Source organism: Plectropomus leopardus, chromosome 4 (assembly GCF_008729295.1).
Source record: "Plectropomus leopardus isolate mb chromosome 4, YSFRI_Pleo_2.0, whole genome shotgun sequence".
In the NCBI taxonomy this organism is placed as follows: Eukaryota; Metazoa; Chordata; class Actinopteri; order Perciformes; family Serranidae; genus Plectropomus; species Plectropomus leopardus.
The window spans coordinates 4,879,588-4,900,553 of NC_056466.1; the positions used below are offsets into that span (position 1 = coordinate 4,879,588).

Genomic DNA, 20,966 nt, shown 5'->3' on the forward strand with positions numbered 1-20,966 from the left:
AAATCCTTAGTAGCAGATGATGGCTCAACTGTTGGTCAGGATGTGAGGGACGGTGATTTGTGCAGAGGAAGGAGAACTGGCTGTTTCTGTGTTACTGTAACAGGAAATTCTTTCCTGTTTGAATCTATTGTTTCCCAGCGAACAGGATGAGACATGGAAACTTGTTATGTTTAACGTGTGATGTTCTGGATGTATTTTTGCAAGTGCTTGATTACCTCACTTCATTATAATCTCGATTTCTTTTATGACATAAATAAATTTGGTTTATTCTTTACCACATGTATTCTAACAGTAGAGTAGAAACTTATTATCTGATCCTTTTTTCATCATTGCTGCAGTACGTGACTGAAAGATTTTTTTTCCTAACCATGTAATCAGCTTCACAGTGTGTCCAATACGACCTTAAGCTGCAGGGTCAAAGGTCAACACACACTGAAATTCAGCATGCTGAAATAAAACCTGAACAAGTGATGCACTTTTACATAAAGAAGTCTGTTTATTATTTGATATATATCATTATGCATCTTCATATAATAGTTCTAATACCAGTAAGTCAAAAATAATAATCATATTATATTTATATATATAGATATATAGAAAACTAATCCAATAATCTACTTTTTACTTGAACTTTACTTCCTTGTAAAAAACAACATGGAGAAACAGATAATCTCCTCCCCAGCTTCAATATAGGCGCTTTATGGGAGCAAAGAAGATAATACAAAAAAGAACAAAAATTACACCTGAACATTGCATCTTATAGAACTAGAACATCTGTCAGCAGCTAGTAATGATGACCATCTTGGTTTAAGACACAGGAAGAGGTTGTTTTTTTTTTTAATCTTTGCTAGAACATCTTTGACAAATATGCTTTTTAAATTCAGTTGAAGACGATGAATCAAGTGATCGGCTGGATTTGGAGACTGAGAGACAGAACGTTAGATTACACCAGTCTCATTACACACTTTGAAGGTGATGGAAAGATTGCGGAGAGGAAGGAGAAAGTGAATAAACAGGGAGGAAAAAGTGGGATAATGATTCAGGTTTTGAACAGCAGGGGATACATAGTTTAATTTATGTGCTTCTCCACCAGTGATGTACATTTGTAAACAGAGGGTAGCGGCACAAAACAGTGCAGAGTCCTCCACATCTTCTCTCACCGATCCCCAGCGTCCCTCCCTTTCTGCAGACGCTCTCCGGGAGGTAGCCGTGTCACAGTTGGAAGGGAGAGATATCCACTTTAATCCATTTAGCCACGGCAGTCTTCACGAGTTTTACCATCCGTACTAAAAGCATTCCCCCCTTTTTCCTCAAACTCTCGATATGTAGAAATAAAAACATGGAGGCAGGCTGTTTCAGAGCTGTGGACATGGATGATGCCGTGGACGACAGACCATCCGGAGTTGTGGACGGTGGCGTCCAGGGGCCCTTGCGTCTGTCAAGGCCAGAGGCGCAAGAGGGCTGTACCACTGCGATCCCCCCTCTGTTTGACAAGCCTAGCTGGTCAAGTTGGGGTCAAGAGGAGGCATCAAAGCTGCACAGAAATAAAAGAACAAGAAGAAGATTTTTTATTGTTATAGTATAAATATGGGTAGAACTGGCAGCAGCATGATTTCATAAGTAGTGAAGAATCTTTTTGTTTGGGCATAGATTAACATGTGTATTATTTTGATTGATCAATGCAAAATACAACAAAAACAGTAATTCAAAATATATCGATAACAAAAGAGAAAGAAAAAGAAGACATGATGAATGCCATCTGCAAATTGCAGCAGTTTACAGGCACAAAGTATAAATTAGTATAAACTTATCCTACAACTTTATTACATTATTGTTCGCAAAAAAACCCAGACAGAAATGGAAGGCTTGTCATATTCGTACCAACATACACATATACACACCTATATAATATAATATTTATAATTTTGATCATGGTGTATAACTATACACCTGTATAATAGACTATTGTATGTCTTATGCAAAAGAAATTGAATGAACCTATCATTGATTATGAAGCTATCAATGTGATCCCACTCTCTCTGAATGGTTGAGATGAAGTCGGGATTACAGCTCTAATTCAACAGGAAGTCTAGCTGCTGTGGGATGATATGAGCACAATGTTTAAATGCATTCTTGGAGAGTAGCTGCTTGCTAAGAAAGGCACCCCTGAAATTCTGCATGGCAATGCATTACTCAGAAAGCATTACTCAATATCATGGCGATTAATACTCAGCCATTAGCAATACAAACTATTTTTTCACTGCAGGCATTCTGACTGAGCAAAGGTGTTACTAATAACATTAGCAATGGCTCTGTTGTGTTCAAGTGTCACAATCAGCTGTGACGGTGAGTAAGCATGCACAACAACAGCTAAATGGAATTCAGCCACCATTAATGTTATTATTTGTTTTTCCTACTGTGACACGTCAAAACGTCTGCTGTAATAAGGCCCTGTATACCTGTGTTCTCTTGCCATCTAAGTATTACAGTTGGGTGATGTCTACCAAATTGGCATCTTATAACAGTGAAACATTGCAAGGACAAAAATATCGTTGTTGTGGTTGGGGAGCCACCACATAAAAATGAACTATCTCAACCTGACCTGACCTGCAAACTGCCAACTTTATTGATTACAGTAGCACAATTCTCAGGACGGAGGGTTGACACAAGGACAGAGCGCCACAGCGTGCTTGTGTGTATGTTTGTGTTCTGCGTAAAGAGTCAATGGCCCCTTTCCTACCTCAAGTTCCAGCCCCCTCGCTCAGATCACACGATCTCCAACCTAAGCTTTTCACGATGTTGGGCTCAGTGATCAGTGGACTCTCATACCAGCTAAAAACTGAATTTAACCTTAAAGGCAATGTTCAGTTCTTACAGTGATCCATCAAATGTAAATGAAAATAACTTCATAAACTCAACTACTTGATAAACAGATTTTGGTCAATTTCACAATCTGGCAACCCAAAAGATGCTATTGGCTTTTTCCTTAACTAAAAAGCATGAGCAAATTATTTATTAATTAAGCCATTAGTTTAAACTTGTCTGGCAGGGGCCCCTAAAAGCATTTTTCTTTCACACAGGAAAAGAAAGGAATAGGGAGCGAATGTAAAACAGTGGGACATTTTTTGAAGCACCATGGATTTGCTTCATTTTCTGAATTTGATCCACACAATCCGATCCGACATGTGGAAGGTCTAGAAGAGCCGCAGCTTTATATCATTGTATTATTTGTCCCCATTCAAGATAGCAAAGTGCTGAAGCAGAAGTTAGCCAAACTGCGAAACTCTGAGTGACTGACTCAGTGACTTGGATGGCTTGAAAACCTGATTTACTCTTTATACCATTCATGGTAATAGATAGATAGATAGATAGATAGATAGATAGATAGATAGATGCAAATAAAAGAGACAGAGAGTTTAAGTGAGATAAAAATGTTCATCACTGCAGGCTTTTGTGCTGCTTATCAGTGACAGATCCTTTTGTCTGCGTCTGTCTTCACCACAGCAGAGACAACCCAGGCACAGCCAGGGGACCTGACTTCAGTCTGCACTGTTAGCACATCCTTGTTGCTTTTCTCTGAGCTTGCAAATCATCTACTGACACAAAGTACACTTTCTTCTAGTCCTCACCTGAGTCATTGATATTTTTGTACGAGGTAAGTGGGAGTGGGCTGAAAAAGCGCAGGCACGGAAGGAATGACGAGGTGAAAAGACTGATGTGAAAGAAACGGAGGAGGACGCCTTCATCCACAGGTAGAAAAGGTCACAGTCTATAAAGAAACGACCATGAGGATGTGCGCGAATTATGCGTGTTTGCATGTGCGTGTTCCCGTCAGAGGAGGGGGGAGGTGTGTCTTGTCTTGCAGTCATTAAATATTAACACAGCCATCTCGCCCTCCCACCGGGGCCTGATTGAAGATGTAGGATGGCACACGGGGACAGGATAGGGTCACCTCTAACTCTGTAGTCCCACTGTAAACCCACTGTGATTACACCTGGGCCAGACCAAGCATGCAAACTCATTACTCATCTGGAGCCGGGACACCGGGGTAACTCAAGGACTGACCCTACAATGACACCGGATAACAACAGAATATAAATCACAGATATTGTGTTGATCACCTAATGATCAGCAATAGAACAGGGTGAGATTATTGATTTATTTTGTATGGGAGATTTCCAGTTGCCATCACAAATATCCTCCATTCCAGCTGTTAAATGTAAATAGGGTTTGAGACTCCTGCTGAAGGAGGCGCTTTGTACGGTAAAATAAAATAATGGGAGCTAATTACAGGATTATGGGCCCTTGTGGAAAGAGCATACAGTGACCTTCATTGGTTTTTCTTCTTTCAAAGACTCTAATTAATGCAAAAGACATTTGTGAAGCAGAAACAAGGCAGAGAGGGCTTCTTACCTGTCCCATAGCTTGACATTTCTACAGTTGTTGGTGCAGCAGCCAGCTGATATCAAAGCTGTGACAGAGAGAGAGAAGAAGAGAGACAGAGGAAGGATGAGAATTCAGTGTGTTGTTTCGACAAGAGAAGAGCGCCTCATTAATCTTAGAGCCTGTTTACACCTTATTATGCATCTTGGGTGATCTGATCACAAGTGGACAGTTCAAAATCTGTCTGCTCACACCTGGCATTAGAATGCGTCTGCCAGGCTGTTCTCATGCACTGTTTGAACATTTTCCTACAAAAAGTAATGCACCAAAATTTGTACATGTTCTACATAATAATGAGCCAGTAATTGCTTGGGTGGAGACAGGAGGGTATTACATGATGGTGCATCATTGCATCCCACCCGTTAAGGGACTGATATTACTGATTCACTCTGTTGTCAACACGAGCTATTCACACCTGTGAATAGTTCAGTCGTTTGACACAGGTGTGAATGCTAATGTGACCTTTCAAACAAATGTCAGCAGGGTTTTTTGTGCAGTGGAAAAGGGGCTTAAGTGGACAATGCTTTGAAATTTGGTATTTAGGCTCACTGAGTCAATGGAGCTCCGGACTTAGATCATATTTGAATCTTTTTCTTTTTCTAAAAAAATCAAGCGGTTTGTCAGTGGTAAATGGGTCTGATTCTGGTAAGCAGAATTAATCAAAACTTACATTCATTATCTCTTTAGACCTTTATCTTTTTCTTTTATAGATTCAAAGCACTTTGTGCCAAAAGAAACAACCTGAATGAGCTTTTAGAATTCACTGAAACATGTAGCCTTCACTCAGAAAGTCCATGGCCACTAATTTATACTGTGTTGTAGCATTTATAACTTTCCAACAGCCCCCCCGCGTCTGTTTCAATCTCTGCTGCAACAGAGCAAGTGACAGCGAGCAGAGGCAACCTTCACAAAAAATGTGGATCATTATGTACAAACACATGCACACCTACAGGCAGACTGATTTATCTAGACCCTTAATCGCAAATGTATCAAATTTAAGACTGGGAGATAATGTGGAACAATAGCAAGAGACTAAGAGGGGCAGACAGCAAGAGATAAGAACAAGGATTTATTAAGGAGTAACAGCTTTGTGCGAGACATCACACTATCGCAGTCAACATTATTGTCCTTAAATACAAGGCAGGCTCTTGACTCTATCTCGACATTCTTCACCCAAACTCCTGTGCCGCTTTATTTCTTCTCGGAAAGAAAAATGTTGCTGTCAAACCAAATGGTGTTAATCTAAAGCTGTTTCAAAGTACAGGACACACAGTTTGCCCTCACACACTCTGTGAGCACTTCTGGTCAGAACTTGGTTCGGTTAAGCGGTGGAAAAATGCCTTTGCCTTAAGCAGAACAAGCTTTTAAAAAAAAAATGTTATCCCTCTGTACCTCCTTCGCCCTTCAAACAATTCTTATCCTCGTCCCCCCCTGCTTGATATCCCTCTCGCTCTCTTTCTCTCTCCACTAACGGTTTCCTCCCCATGAGCCCATAATCATGTTTTCAGCACATTTCCTCTCCTTGCCGCGCTAACATCTCTCATTAAAGATTCATAACGCTCTTGTGACCGCCGAGTTCTCCGAAAGATTCCAGTATAGCCACCTTCACGAAGTTCCCTGGCCCTTCCCTCGCTCTGTTTATCCTCATGGAGAGAAGGGGGTGTGGGGTGAGGAAAGACTGCACAAAGAGATATGAAAACTCCTTTACAGTGTCGGGGGATGCAGCGGTGGGCTGGAGGGTGTTTTCATTTGGAGGTCAGGGTGTGTGCAACGGAATTGATTTCACGGCTAAAGCAGAGCTTATAGACCAGTTAGAGAGTGGTAAATACATGATCACATCTCACTTCCTCCTCACACATGAGCACAAAGACACAGAAAGTCTACCGGAAGTGAAGCTGATAGCTGTTTAGGTGGTTCATTTGAAAGCAGGACTTTGTCTGAACATGCTCTGATGGATCGATGCATATGGAGTGGTCTATCAGTGACATCCTAGCTGTTTCCGAGTGTGGTTTTAGAGCGGTGCTCGAAATAAAATCTGCATTTATTAATTCTAACATTGAAAGAGAAAATTCTTACTCTCTCAGCTCTGAATTTATGCTGGTCCCAGATGTGCTCCAGATGAATTTTCATAACAAACACATAGTTGGCGTCCCCTCTCTTTCTGAGCTAAGAGCCTTGTGTGGAACATCCAGACTGGTGATATGTGAGTCATGAATCAATCCTTCAAGACAAACTCTTTTTACTGAGTGACAAGTGCTCATCTCCACTGACTCGTTCACTGACTCGCCCCTCCTCACACACTATTGTCCGAGGTTACCATACAAGGTGCTACCTGCTGTTTAATTGAAACATTTACACTCACTCACACACGTATGGCATGGACATCAGGAGCAATTTGGCGGTCAGTATCTTGCCTATGGACACTGAAATGTGGACTGGAGCATCTGGGGATCGAATCGTCAATCTTCCAATTAGTGGATGACCTGCTGTACCTCCTGAGCCACAGCCACCCCCCAGCTAGGTCTGACTTGGGCTGAACGAATCTTCAGAGTGAGTGAATCACCTGATACTCAGCTGTCAACTCAAGCTGAGCAGCTCAGAATCAGGTGAAGAGCTTCTGAGCAACACCCAACAAGCACCAGGCTTTGTAGCCAATTTGAGAAAATGGTCAAACCTTGGAATTACAACGTGCCTGTCCGGCAAGGCCCCAAAGTGTATTTCTCTTGCACATAATCATGGAGAAAAGGGGAAGCTGTAAAACAGCTGATCAGTTTTTTGAAGCATCACAACCCCCACAAATTGTTTTGTTTCACTATCAGAATTTGATCTCTTGTGTCCGATAACAACTGACGGGTTTCCATTACAGATCTGTGCAAAACTTAGGCAATGTTTTCGAAATGTTGCTGAAACAAAGTAGCGAGATGACTGCATTTCTATTGAGTGATGTTGTGTGACTTTTCTTGTGATAACATTCCAAGAAGCATAGTGATGGACGTTCAAAACATTAGCAGGTTTATTTCTATTGCAGCCGCCGCAGAGAATGTCTGAATTTCCAATGAAAGTTGATGTAGGCATGTTTTGCTAGTGATAATAGAAAGGAAAGCCCCTTATACACTGCAGCAGCCACGTATGAGGGATTTCTAGGAGGTGATAGTCCACGATTTCACAGAGGAACTGTGGATGCAAAATTTCCAGATGATGCACTCAACTTATGTGAGTTATGTGATGCAATAAAACTTCTTGCAGCACCAGCTGCATCATGCTCGAGGGAGTCAGTTTCCATTGCAGTTTTGCAAAATATGGCTTTTCCAAATCAACTGAAATACCACCTCATGTGAGCATAAAAACTTTTTCGAATTTGACATTTCCATTAGGCATATTCTATATTTGCAACTTCAATTTGTGCAGTTTCAGGGTTAATGGAAACCTGTCTAGTGATAGAGGGCTTATATATGTTTTATACTTTTTTAATAGTTTTCGGAGGCCTTTTTTGTAGTGTTTCTTTACTGTTTTTTTACAAGTTCTTTGAAAAGTAAAATTAGCAATGCTAACAAACAGAAAATGTAGCCTACAGACATCCTTTGCTGTCTCCATCTGTCACATGACCTTCACCTTGTATGTTGCAGTGGGTCCGTAATTTGTTCCAATAGAAACAAACACAGAAAGTCTCCAGGAAGAGCAGCTGATAGCGATTCAAATGATGCATTTGAAAGCAGGACTTTGTGTGAACATGCTCTGACAGATCAATATAAACATAGGATGGCCTGCCAATGATATCCCAGCAGTTTCTGAATGTGTTTTTGGATTAATGCCAGAGTTCTGAATTTATGTCAGTTTATGCCGGTGCAAAATGATCAGGCTCGCTATACAATGTGATTACTTCCAGATGTGTTCCAGATGATTCTTCATAATAAACACATGACTGTGCAGCCTTGTCGTCACCCTGCCGTATGAAGGTTGACGCCCCTCTGTTCTTGAGCTCATCGCCTTGTCTGGGACGTCCAGATCGGTTTCAAACATGGTTGATATTTTTGTCTTGTTGCATTATTTTTGGTGTCAGTCTAGCCGCTCTGTACGTCACAGTAGATAAAGCGCAAGTCGTACAGATAGCCTACAGTACAGCTAGAAATCAGAATGTACGGTTCAAAAAATATGTCAGTGAAGACAGACACTGCATGAAAGATTTAAAGCTCCAGTGGGTAGAAACCATGAAGTTTCTTGTTTAACCTATCATGCTAAGTCAGTTCTGGGTCTTAGGACTCACTCGCTCAAGCACAACAACAATTAGCTTAAATGGATTTGAAAATGGATTAAATGCACGGTCTCGAGGTTTGCAGTCACACACACAGGTCACAAGATTACAAACTGCTCTCTCATGATGAAGCAGTCCCGTTATCGTACTGTGCCAAAATCCGAGAGAATCCCTTTAAAGTGATCTTGATCAGTGTCTAATGAAACGTGCCTTGTGACCTCTTCAAGGAGAGTTATAAGTGAGAAAACATACAGCGCACTCGGACCGTGTTTGTTGATTTAGTTACGGGCGTTAAAACCAAAATTGGATTTAACGGGACGTGAGAGATGTGTAGAGGGAAGAGGGCTCTGTGTGGGTCAGAGCAATAGTATATAGATAATGTGATTACTCAAGAATAATGTGGGGCCTAAGCTCCCTTAAATTCCACCTCTGTACACCGGCGTTCGAGTGAAAGGCTCTAAATTTCCCCCACAAAGAGATCTGTAAGATTGGCTGGGGAGAGGCTGCTCCCACACTGAATAAATCACTGTTCCAGATGGGGAACCCTTTTCCCTGTGCAGCCAGACAGACAATTATTAACTCTAACTCATAATATTAGATCATAGAAGCAATTCAAGGCTGTTTTTTTTTTACATAAGCAGATCTCTTTTGTTACTAGAAAATTGGTGAAATAAGCTTGAAAAGGGATTTAAATAAATAGTGTGTCAGAGTATTGGGGTATTTAATGGCATCTGACAGTTAGATTTGCAGATTGAAACCACCTGAAACTTCAGCAGGTCAGAATGCTTGCAAATTTCACTGCTCAGGAAATTTTGACCGGGAGCCAAATTATCCGCAGAGGTCTCTTCCTTTCCAAAATAGACAGATTTGGGGATTTAAACCAGTAAATACACTGAATAAAGCAATTCACTGTAGAAAGCTGTGTTTTTTCTGACACTGCATGTTGTGGAGAGGATATTAATTATGGTGGCCAACATGTAGACGCAAATGGCCCTGTCTAGAGCTAGTGTTTACTTTGTCTGTTCTGGGCTATTGTAGAAAGACGGTAGTGCAACATGGCATCTCTGTAGAAAAGGACATGCTCCCTTTGGAGACTGAACAAATGTTTAAATGAAACACTTTTGTTTTTTTTGTTTTAAGACTCTTACAGCTGTTACCCATGGAATTAATGTTCATTGTACTACCATAAGACGCCTCAAATGTCGTTTGCTTAAATTTGGCAGTACATCCAACCGGCCTCATAACTGCAAAAGTCAGTTACAAGAGAAACTGTTGTCAGGTCAAGTCCTTGGTGAGGACGATAAGCAAGCAGATGAGCTTTCCAAACATGGTTTCTGACAGTTTATGCAATATTTGTTGCATTGGCTCTTTGGTGGTTTAATCTTGCAGGTGAAGAAGCCAGTTGGATGTACTGCCAAATTAACGGAAATAACTTATTGGAGACAGCTTATTGTTGCGAAATGACCATTTCCAGTAGACCATTTCTGCCGGACCTTTAAAAGGAGGTAGGGGTCCTTAGCAGCTCTGGAAAAAAATAAAAGTGCGGTGTATCCGTGTAATTCGTCAAAACCAGTAATCCCATTGTTATCGATGTCTGAATCAAGCCAGTAAACACAAGAACCTGTTCTCCTCATGGCTGCTCATCTCTCAGTCCTTTTTGATCTGTCAGCCCCCCCTCCTCCTTTTCTTCTCTCAACTAACAGGATCAATGCAAGGTAATTTCACATGGCCATTCCCTCAGATCTCCTAAAAATCTACCACATAAATTATTCAGGCTGGCTGCGCAGGCGAGCCTGTGGAGATGCATGGTAGATCAGTGACCTTCCGTTTAGCTAGCAGTCAGTCAGACGATCAGGGAGACAGTCAGTCAGTCAGCGATGCTGCTTGGCAGGAGAACTACTTGTCTTGATGTCCCTCGGGCTGCTACAGTCAGTGCTGTTACGTGCAACTGTGGAGCATGAGGCTAAGCTCTGAATGCATAATACCGAGATTATGAGTGGCCAGAGCACAAAGTGGAAACACAGAATGCAGGATATTTATGGATTCAAGTCAGCGTTTGGTCAGTCTCACAGAAAGGCCCAGTTTCGAAAGGCCAGATTTCAGGTCGATACCACTTTAGGTCTGGGGGAATTTCATCGCTTTGGTCGTTTTCCGCCACAGTATTGTAGCACCGATGTGCTGATTGGCTACACTGGGTGTCAGTCATTGATGCATTAGCTGTCAGTCAGTGTTGGAGAGACCCAGGTGGCTTGTCCTCCTTATTTAAATCAAATTAAACACCAGTAAGGGTAAACTTATTTGTCTAAAGAAATAAGATCAAAGTGTCATTTCCTGAAGCTTGCCTTCTCAAACTCATAAACACGAGTCCTCTTACAATTTTTCCAAATTCATATCTAACTAAAATGTCTCTGCCTGTATTTATGTCTGCCCTTCGATTCTCTCAACAACCATTCATTCAATCAACTTCACACTTGGTGGGTGTATAACTCAAGACCAAAGGAGGTGCAGTGTAAAAAATGAAAGCAGGGGAAAAGAACTAGCCTGACTATGTTTTCAAACTTCACAAATCTGCCTACTGCCTCTAAAATTCCCTAACAAACACACTGCATCTTGCTATATATGTAAAAACAATAATTTGTGGTTTCACACGGAGTGTTTGTGTGAAAGTAATGGCTCTCTTGCTCGGGCGAAAACGTGAATAAACATCTTTTTTTCCCAAAAAGTAGAACTATTTGTTAGAAGAAACAACTGGACTCAGTACATTTCTTTGTCATCCATTTGGGGTCATTAAAAGCGTACTTCTCTAAATCACTCGCTGCTTTCAGAGGAACAATTCAGATTTGTATAATTGGTTAAAAAGATCTTCCTTATTCTTCTTTGTTCTTTTTTAAATGTATTGAAGGCCCAGCTTCACAGAAATCCGCCCTGGTATTGCTTAATTTTTTTTAAATTTAAATTAAAATACAATAATAGGAGAGGACAAGCTGCCATGCTGCTATAATTAATGCTAAGTGTCTTCTGACTACTGTGTAAGAACTGTAATGAAGTGAGCGATGGCAGCAGGTAAGAACGGCAAATAACTTGAAGCCGTGGTTTGTGCATTTTGGCTCACTGTGAGGCTGAGGGAGACTGTGGAGAGATGAGAGTACGAAACTCACTGGAGTAGAGCTGGATAATTGGAGCCCTGTAGGCTGATCAAGGCTACAAGGGCTTTGTGTGATTCTGTGTGTGTGTGTGCAGTTATTTTGCTTTTGTGATCCCAGGGACTCGGAAAGACGTACACACATCCAAATCAAAAAGCGTACTCGTGCAAACTCAAGCGTGGAGTAAAGACGCTGCATTTTGACTATTACCAGGAATGGTTGTGCTTTGTGTGAGTGCTGCAAAAATTGAAATCTTTCTTCTGAAATCAACCACTGCTGCAAGATTCACATCTAAACAAAAGAAATCAGCCGAGCAGGAGAAAAGAAACAGAATACTGTCAGAGAGATTTAGAGAAGCAATTGCTGTCACAACATCAGCCCTTTAACTCTTCTTTTCGTACTTTTGCCCTCCGTGTTGTCAGTCACATTGGTGTGGTGAGCGCTCTGGTGTGACTCTCAAAGGTAAATTAAATATTTAAGCAGACATTTGCAAGATAAACTGCTGTTGTCCTATTTTAACATGTCACCACCCATCACTCCTCAACGCTGTTGAATAATAAAACAGGCCAGGCATACAGAAGCGTGTAGAAGATTGCTCTGTGTGTGTTTGTGTGCGTGTGGCTCAGATGGGTGGGAATGAGACGCAATATTGGTAATTCCACCAGCTGTGGAATGATGTTAGATTTCACTATTTGCTGCTTCATCTTTGCACCAACAATCTGCATTTAATGGCTTCTGTCTTCAAAACTCCCACAAGCTTTCGGACCTCGATGACCCGTGTCCTGAGGCGGAAATTTGTTTACACTCTCTGAGACTGTTTTGGCTCTCCCCTCCCTGGTGAAAACAAGTAATCCTTCTGTAGTTGTGTCACGTTAAAAGGCCCTTTGTGTTAGGATAGAAATAATGCAATCGATTGCATCATACATGAGGCGGTTTGGTTACAAAAAAAATGCAATAAATTACAGAATTAAGGTAACATTACGTTAATGCCTGAAGGATAAACTGACAATAGTGCTGGTGTAACTTTGCCTTCGGGTTGCATCTACCATAGGTGTAGACAAGAATTTACATTCTTCTGCATGTTTCACACAGTTCTCACATCAAATGAGTGAAAATAATATTTTTAGCCTCTATTATATAGAATAAAAAGACTGCATCACATCAGAGTAGAGTAAAGGTGAAATTAGACCATTAAAGGTCCATAGGATTCAGGAAGATATATTAGTAGGAATGGACTATAAAATAATTAGTTTGTTTTAAGAATCAGCATGTTTTTGTAACCTCAGAATAAGCCGTTTATTTAGCAGGTCCTCGTTCACAGAGATAACCATGTTGCACTGTCATGTTCTCACAGAAGCCAAAAACAGAAAAAACAAACAGTGGCTCTACATAGGGCCACTCTCAGTTTCCCACCAGCCACCATAGTTAGCAGTCCCTCTGTGATGAGCAACACTGGAAAAAAACACAGAGAAGGAGACTTCTGCAGATAATTCAGCTCCTGATAAAAACTTCAGTGTAATGTCTGGCTTTTAAGTTATCAGAGAAAAAGATGAGCGCAGATTAACTAGGTGCTAGGCCCTACAGACCCTGATTTGTAACAGGGAACTGCTTTATTCAATGTTTTTAGGGGGTTTAAGTCACTGGGTCCATTTATTTTGGAGAGGAAGAGACCTCTGCAGATAATTTGACCTCCTCCTGAATAATGAACACTGAAGGAATTCTCAAGAGAAGTTTCAACGAGTCAGAAACTGCATTCCTCACCACTGAATGCCTCTAAATCCTCCTCCTCCTCCTTGAAAAGATATGAAGTTTAATGGCAATAGAATAAGGAAATTCATCAGCCCACATTAAGAGAAACTATTAAAAATGTAAAATACCAGCACAGAAAATGACCATTTCTCCCAATTCCATGTTTTACCTGCAGCTACAGCTCCCATAAAGCCAGATGAAAGAGGTAATTAAATGCACCTTTTTGCTTTAACAGTAAAGGAAATGAGCCAGTCAGTCTGGAGCAGTGGGGGGTAATGAAATTGATTTCAATATCTCCAAGAGGAAATCTCACAGACCAAAAGACTTCTCTGAAAGAAAACTGGTTAGAGATAATGATATAAATATAATGACAGTGGTGCCAATCATTTCATGTCTGTGGGATCAGCCTATCCATCCACGGTAATGGGAGCTGCTCACGTGCCTCGCTGTCATTCTCATCAGGAAAAACATTACATCAAATGCACATAATGCACAATATGGGCAGGAGATTTATGCCACAGGAAATGGATAACTACATCCTGGGTGTTGTGAAAGCGAGGGATAATCATGTTGTCAGCTACAGTGGTTTTTGACATGTTATGTTCCTGATACGTTATCTCACTTTCCATCCCTGTTTTAACAGATGGTAAGGCTGTAAAAACCATCACCATGATGACAGCGGCAAAGCAGCTCATCACCGCTGCTTAATCAGTGATACAAATGCACAAAAGACAGGCACCACTGACAACCTAACCGAGCATTACAGCGAGACTGTATGCAGGTTTCAAAAGAAGAAATGACACATCCTTTCTTTTAGGGATTAAGTGTTGGATTCAAAAGCATTTAATGCTTTCACTCAATACGGTGCACTGAGGGGTTTTGCCCATACCAACGTAACTGTTCTGGTATGAGCAGTAGCTGCTGCTGGCCAATGTTAGCTAACCATAAACCCTTTTTGGCACGGAGCACTTAACATTGTTGTTTTTAACTCTATGTTATAGAAATGGCTTTTTATCATTTAAGAATATTTGTAATGGCTTTATTTAGACTCGACAGGGAGTGGTGTCACTGCTGGAGAACAGTGGTGAGTTAAACATTATATGAATTAAGTTCTCTCATAGGCTTAATCAGTAGCGGTTATAGTAAGTAAGTGATAAGCCTTTCTCTACAACAGCGTATTAGGGCCACTGTGGATTAAAAGAAAACAGAGGGCAATATTCTGAGAAAAAAAAAACTTCTCGGAAAATTTCCTAGATAAACATTGCAAATTTGCAAGAAAAAGTCAGAAAAATAATGTTTTTTCTTGTTTTTTGGGGGTGTCAAAGAATGACATCACTTCACTTTGGATCTACCTCATCACCTTGAAATTAGGTAAGGTTAATCCAAAGTGAACTAATGTTTCTTTGGCCCCCCGAGAAATAAAAAAAACGTTTGTTCTCACAAATCTGCATCTATAAACCCAGACAATATCCAACTTTTTCTCAAACATTTGCAGTATTAATATTATAATATTATTATTATTAATATTGGAGTTTTTCCTCCGAATATTGATCCCGGAGGCCCTAATACGTCGTTGTATTTTTCATAGCAGACGTTTTGAAAAAAGCACAAAAAAAGCACAGGTGTTACTTACAATGCTAACGATAGCTCTTTTCTAATCAAGTGTTGCAGTGAGAGTGGCAGTGACCAAACATGCCGGATAAAATCATCCTAAAGTCACAGCAGCTAAATGGAATTCAGCCATCATTTATTTCATCATTTACACCTGTCTTGTTTCTACAGCGAGATTTAAAACTGAAAACTTCTCTGAAAAGGGCCTGTTAATCCATATTTGCTCACATGCTGTATGTAAATGCTTACGGCATGGATGAAGAGTGAAGATATAGAGTGGAAATGCTGATCTGATTGCTGTTGTGTAACATTGTCTTGCACAACAAGGGGAGCAAAAATAATCTCCTAAAAATCTCCAAATTGGATCATTTGCTATGTTACACATTTTATTAAACTGATTTTACTGATTTTCTACATGCATACGAGATAAAAATCAAGGACAATTTTATTGCACTGCATTCATGGGAATTGCTAAGTACATTACTCTGCTATTTTCTTAGCATTTTAGCAATGGCCTAAAATAGTAACCAGTGGCCGCAGTGGATGCTTTTCTGCAAAAGTTGCTTTGAGTGGTGGTGAGATAATCTGGAGATACTCATTATAATTTCTCCTCGTACTCTGTTGATGCCCCACAGCAAACTCACTCAGGCTGAATATATATTAATTCAAATAATTCATGAAATTCGTGCAAGTCAGTATGACTGCAAAAACATGGAAATCAGTCCTTCCTGCTGAAAAATGCCAAACATAAAGCTGTCCAAATCTGTCCAGCTCAACTCCCACCTGATCACCTGATGCCCTCAGACTGCCGGCATGACACACAGCTACAGCTGAAGTATGTGCAACATAGCTAAATGTGGTTACTGCTGGTGACTTTGGGACTGACAGAGGTTCCCTCAGGCCCAGTGCTGCCCTCGAACATGGCAGCTACTCAACTTCCAGTTAATTACCTGGCCTAGGAAGCTAATTTCCTCTTAGCTCAGTGGGCCGTTCCCCATTGGCACGGCGTAAGAGGACAAAGGCTGTTCTCCATTCCACTGGGTTTGCATGTCTACCGGATGACTGGGGCTATTGTGGAACATTTGTTACATACCTCTGGGGTTTGGGCTGGAGCGACGCTCGAATACACCAAGCAGCCCCCTTCATAACTCACACGGCTATTTAGCTGTGGAGCTGCTGATTGGGGGAAATGTATGGGTTTATCAGTGGCCAACTGTGCAACATGTTCATGTATGCTGACTGAGTGACGCATTATGACTAATCATAACATTTACATCCATCGGAGTGGCAGAATGCATGCAAACATACGGTCATCTTGGTTACATCTGCAGAACATTATCGTTCTCATTGCTTCCCTCTAATTTACAATTTAGTTTGTCAAAAATATTTTTTATGCTCTTGTTAGGGACGTTTCACACTCAATTTCCCATTGACGTTAATGTTGTCATGAGCATTTTGATTTATGAATAAAGGACCAGAAAAAAAGAGCATGCATTGTTTGAGTATTGCATTGCAAAGACATGACTCTTTGCTCCATCCAGGAGAAGCAAGCTTTAAAGAGACAGAGCTGAGGGTGGCTTGATTAAAAATGACAATGATATGCACCAGAGGTAGATAAACAAAATGCCTAATCATGCACTCCTTGGTTAATGGCTGCTCTGATGGCCTATAGGCAAGGGTGTTTGGGATAATTGGTCTCAGGTGTGATTACAAATTCAAATTCCATGATAGCATTTAAAGTAACATTTTCTCCTTTGCAGGGGTTGTGATAAAGACATCCACCTTGAGAAACAAACGTCTCTGATGGCTTCAACGTGAGTTATCCCAGGAGCTTTCAACCTGCTTTCATTCCTCTACTGTTTTAAATGATAAAACACATTATGCAAGGACTAGAGACAGAGCAGCATACTCTGAAAACCACACCTAAAAACATTAGATCAGCATGGCAAAGGATTATTTTAGCACCGTATGGTGGTCTTCCAGAGAGGAAAGTAATAGTTAGCTTCAACCTCTACAGTTTGTCAAGTCAGATCAGCAAAATACTTGCTGTTAACCCTTTAGAACCTGGGGATATTGGCTTAATCTTTTTCAAAAAATAATGGACTATAATTCGTATATAACCCATGAAATCCTGAGCCAGGAGGCTGTGATGGCATATGCACTCTGGGCTGTCTTCACTCATACGACGACGAGAATTGGATACAGCGTTGGAGGCAGGCCCCCGTTCATTCATGTGAAATCAAAGGTCAGCATGTTATGATCCCAGGTTTTACTGTAGTTTATTTCCTGTTTTATTCTGTCAGTAAAGCTCTTCATGTGCCATGTCATGTGTGACTTCCTGGCTTTGTCTGTTTCCTGCCTGTGTTCTGACACACCTGTCCTCTATCAGTCTCATTAGTCCTTCCCTGTTCATCTTCCCTGTTCATCTTCCCTGCATGCTTGCTCTGTATTGTTTTCTCCACACTAGTGTTTCCTAACACGATCTTGCTCATAGCCAATCCCTGTGTTTCCCTCCTTGTGCGTAGTGTCCACCTACTCCAGCTGTGCCTTGTTCTTGTGATTAGTTTTCTGTGTATATACACCTGTGTCTCTGCCTTTGTCCTTGGTCAGTTCTTCTGAGTTCGTCCGTGTGTTTATGGTGTCAGCCTGGTTTGTTTTCAGTTTAGTTTTGGCTCTTCTTTCTTTTGTACTTCGAGTTTTTGTTAACTGCTGGTTTTGGAGGTTTTTCCTGCCACATTCAAGCTCACTTTTTCTGTTCAAATCACCTGCCTCAGTATTTTTGGTCCTCATTTTGAACTAACACTTAACACAATGTTGAGTTATTTCACGTTACATGTGTAACATCAAGCTGTCAAATAACGAAAGGTCTGTAACATGATGATGCTTAAGTATGATTCTTTTCCTAAATTCAACTGATAGGGCACCTAAGAAGATATCATATAAACCTTTGTATTAGGATACAGGGCTGTAACAAAACATTGATCTGGATTATATTGATCCTTTGTTATCTGTGCAAAGTGAAAACATTGATACATATTGTCATCCTTAGGATCCACATTTATTTTGAAACTCCCAGGTCTGTGTCACAATTTCCATCCAAGCACACCACCTTCCTAAACATTCAGACAGTGCTAGCAGCCTAGTGTCAGGCAGAAAAACCATGAAAAAAACCAATGAGGACATTTACTGATATTGTCTCGTATCAACTGCAGTCCCTGAACTGAATCGAATTTAAATCGTATCATGACTTTGTGATATCAGCAAATATTGTAGAATTGTCCAAAAAAATGATATACTGTTGTATAAGGATGAAACTTGTGATGCATCAGCCTTCTCATTTCAAACTCTTAAAATACCAGTGCTTTGACGGTGCTTTTGGCATAAGATCACAATGCAAAAGCTACCTCTTGCATCCATGTGAAACGCAGCAGGATGGCATCAGGTGGGAATGCAGCCAGGTGAACCGGGCGCGGTGTTACTATACATCAGCAGACAGTCAGATGGAACCTGACACATCACCTCAGATTGTGGCCGGACATAACCTGTTGTGTCTGCACAAAACACGGCAGGACAGTGTCAAATTGAAACACTGCAGATGACAACATAATATAAGGAGCACGAGGGCGCCTATACGGTGGGCGGAAGGGGTGGTGGATGGGTCCAACAAATCCTGGACTTTATGTGATGTCTTTTTTCTACCATGTACCTCCGCCCCCTAATCCTAACCATCCGTGGCAGCGTGTGTTGACATCCCCACATCGGTTGCTATGTGCCATTGTTGCCTAAACGTAACCACATACAGCGTCCTTCCACCATGTGCATTTGTTGTCATCACAGTAGGGGCATCGACATGTTAATAGCAGACACAGAAGGGTAACTAGAGTGTAAAATGTAGATGCAGAAGTCCACCGCAACACAGCAGTATGTGATGACTTGGGATGAGAACGTGTTGGGTTACACCTCTAGAGGATATTTTTGTTTTTTGTTTGCCTTAATAGCGCAAAAAAATTAAATAGTCTTTGTTTTAAACACAGTATTATGTGTCTGAACAAGTCAATCAACACAACATCATGCAACTTTGGTGAGTTGAACCAGTAATGAGATAGAAAAGCTGTGATGCTAGCCATGCAGATGAGGTTATCTGGTAATAATACTGATGTATTTGAATTACAGCAGCCTAATGCTCCCCAAATCTTGTCATGCCAAGCAGCTGTGACAAACATTTGAGTTTCTTCATGGGGCTCAGACTGTGAGACTTCACAATTTGTCAAGGGGATGCTTTCCATCTATCGCCCTGGCAAACCAGCGAGGAAGAAAAGGAAGAGGATAGGATATGTTGCAGAGAGGAAGACAGAAAGAGACGAAGAGGGAGAAGAAGAAAACGGCCAGTAATCCACTCAAACACTTCTTCAACCCTCTTTCCTCAGCTCAGCCTGGCAAACAGTACATCCTCCGGCCTCCTCCAGAAACAGGGCTTTGTAATCAGAGTTCTCTCTCTGTCCGACAGCTGGTTGCTCACACTGGCAGCCAATTAGGATGGAAAGAGGGAGAAAAACAAGACAGAGGAGGAAGAGAGAGAGAAAATGATAGCCAGGCTTTCACAGTGACAGTGGAGAGGGAGAACATTATCTGAGGCCACAGCTTCAGTGATGATTTCCTGTTGCAGACAGACAGCAGCACTTCCAAACAACAGCCAGAGGAGCTGGACGCTCTGAACTGATGCTACAATTATAGATTAATAGGATGAGAACGCATGAGACAGTCAGATGATCTTTGCTAATTCGATCAGATAAAACAGCAGAAAATGCTCAAGAATGGAGAATTATGCTGCCAGTGTTTGTCAGTTCTCATTAAGAGAAGTTAGACATCCAAAAGTTCACCAGACACTTTTTCAAAGATTCAATCTGTGAATAAATATAATTGTTTAACTGACTGAAACTAAACCCCTCCCAAAAACAGGAATAGTCCAATCATAGTTTAACAACCATAACCATTCACAGCCTGAGGATCTCAGGGAGGCAAATTCAGTATCTTCTTTTACATCTCTTTTTAAAACTCACTTTTATCATTTAGCTTTTCCTTAACTGTGGGCTTTTAATTGTTTTATTGTTTTATTTTTTATACTGTTTTATTGCTGGGATCGCTTTTAATTTATTATTTTATTAAGTTGATTGTAATAATTGTTGTTTTTATTTTTATTGTTTTAAATTGTACAGCACTTTGTAACTTATTTTTGCTATATAAATAAAGTTATTGTTATTATTATTATTATTATAACCAGATGGCAGGCCTTTCAGGCTTTGCATTTCTCCAAATGCTGAAGAGATGTATATCTGTAATTAAAGCAGTATTTTGCATGTGGGGAGATGAGAATTATTCATCATTAAAGTGGCTCAGCAAAAGAAAAAACAGGAACAGACATATGTCAACCGCGTGATTCAGCTTTTACTGATAAAAAGAACAAACATAATTTGATAATTGGTGCCCTGGAGGTGAAGCCTGACTATACTTTAGCTCTGGAGGAGCTCACTGGACCCTTTAAAACTACAGATGATTTGCTGGCTGTAAGTGGCTCTTGCAGAACGTTATTAAGACAATATCACAGAAGCTCGTGTGAGGTGAAACAGATCGGCACATTGGTGAAGTCAATATCACTGGCGAATGCCGCTGCCACTGTAAAAGATGTGGTACATCAACTCTGACTGGCTGTGTGAGAAAATGGATCAACATTCAACATCAACAACAACAAGACAGTCCTGTGAGACAGT

At 40.8% G+C, this 20,966-nt stretch overlaps 1 protein-coding gene across 1 annotated transcript in view; it reads right to left on the reverse strand.

Moving 5' to 3' along the window:
* Positions 1-698: 698 nt before the first annotated feature.
* ccdc85al (coiled-coil domain containing 85A, like) overlaps positions 699-20,966 on the reverse strand; it is a 28,874-nt gene continuing 8,606 nt past the window's right edge. The window contains exons 3-4 of the mRNA XM_042485662.1: positions 4,414-4,471; positions 699-1,534 (exon numbers count right to left, since the gene is read on the reverse strand). Of these exons, the coding sequence (XP_042341596.1) occupies positions 1,516-1,534; positions 4,414-4,471 (77 nt within the window). The 3' untranslated portion in view covers positions 699-1,515. The remainder of the gene's footprint in view (positions 1,535-4,413; positions 4,472-20,966) is intronic.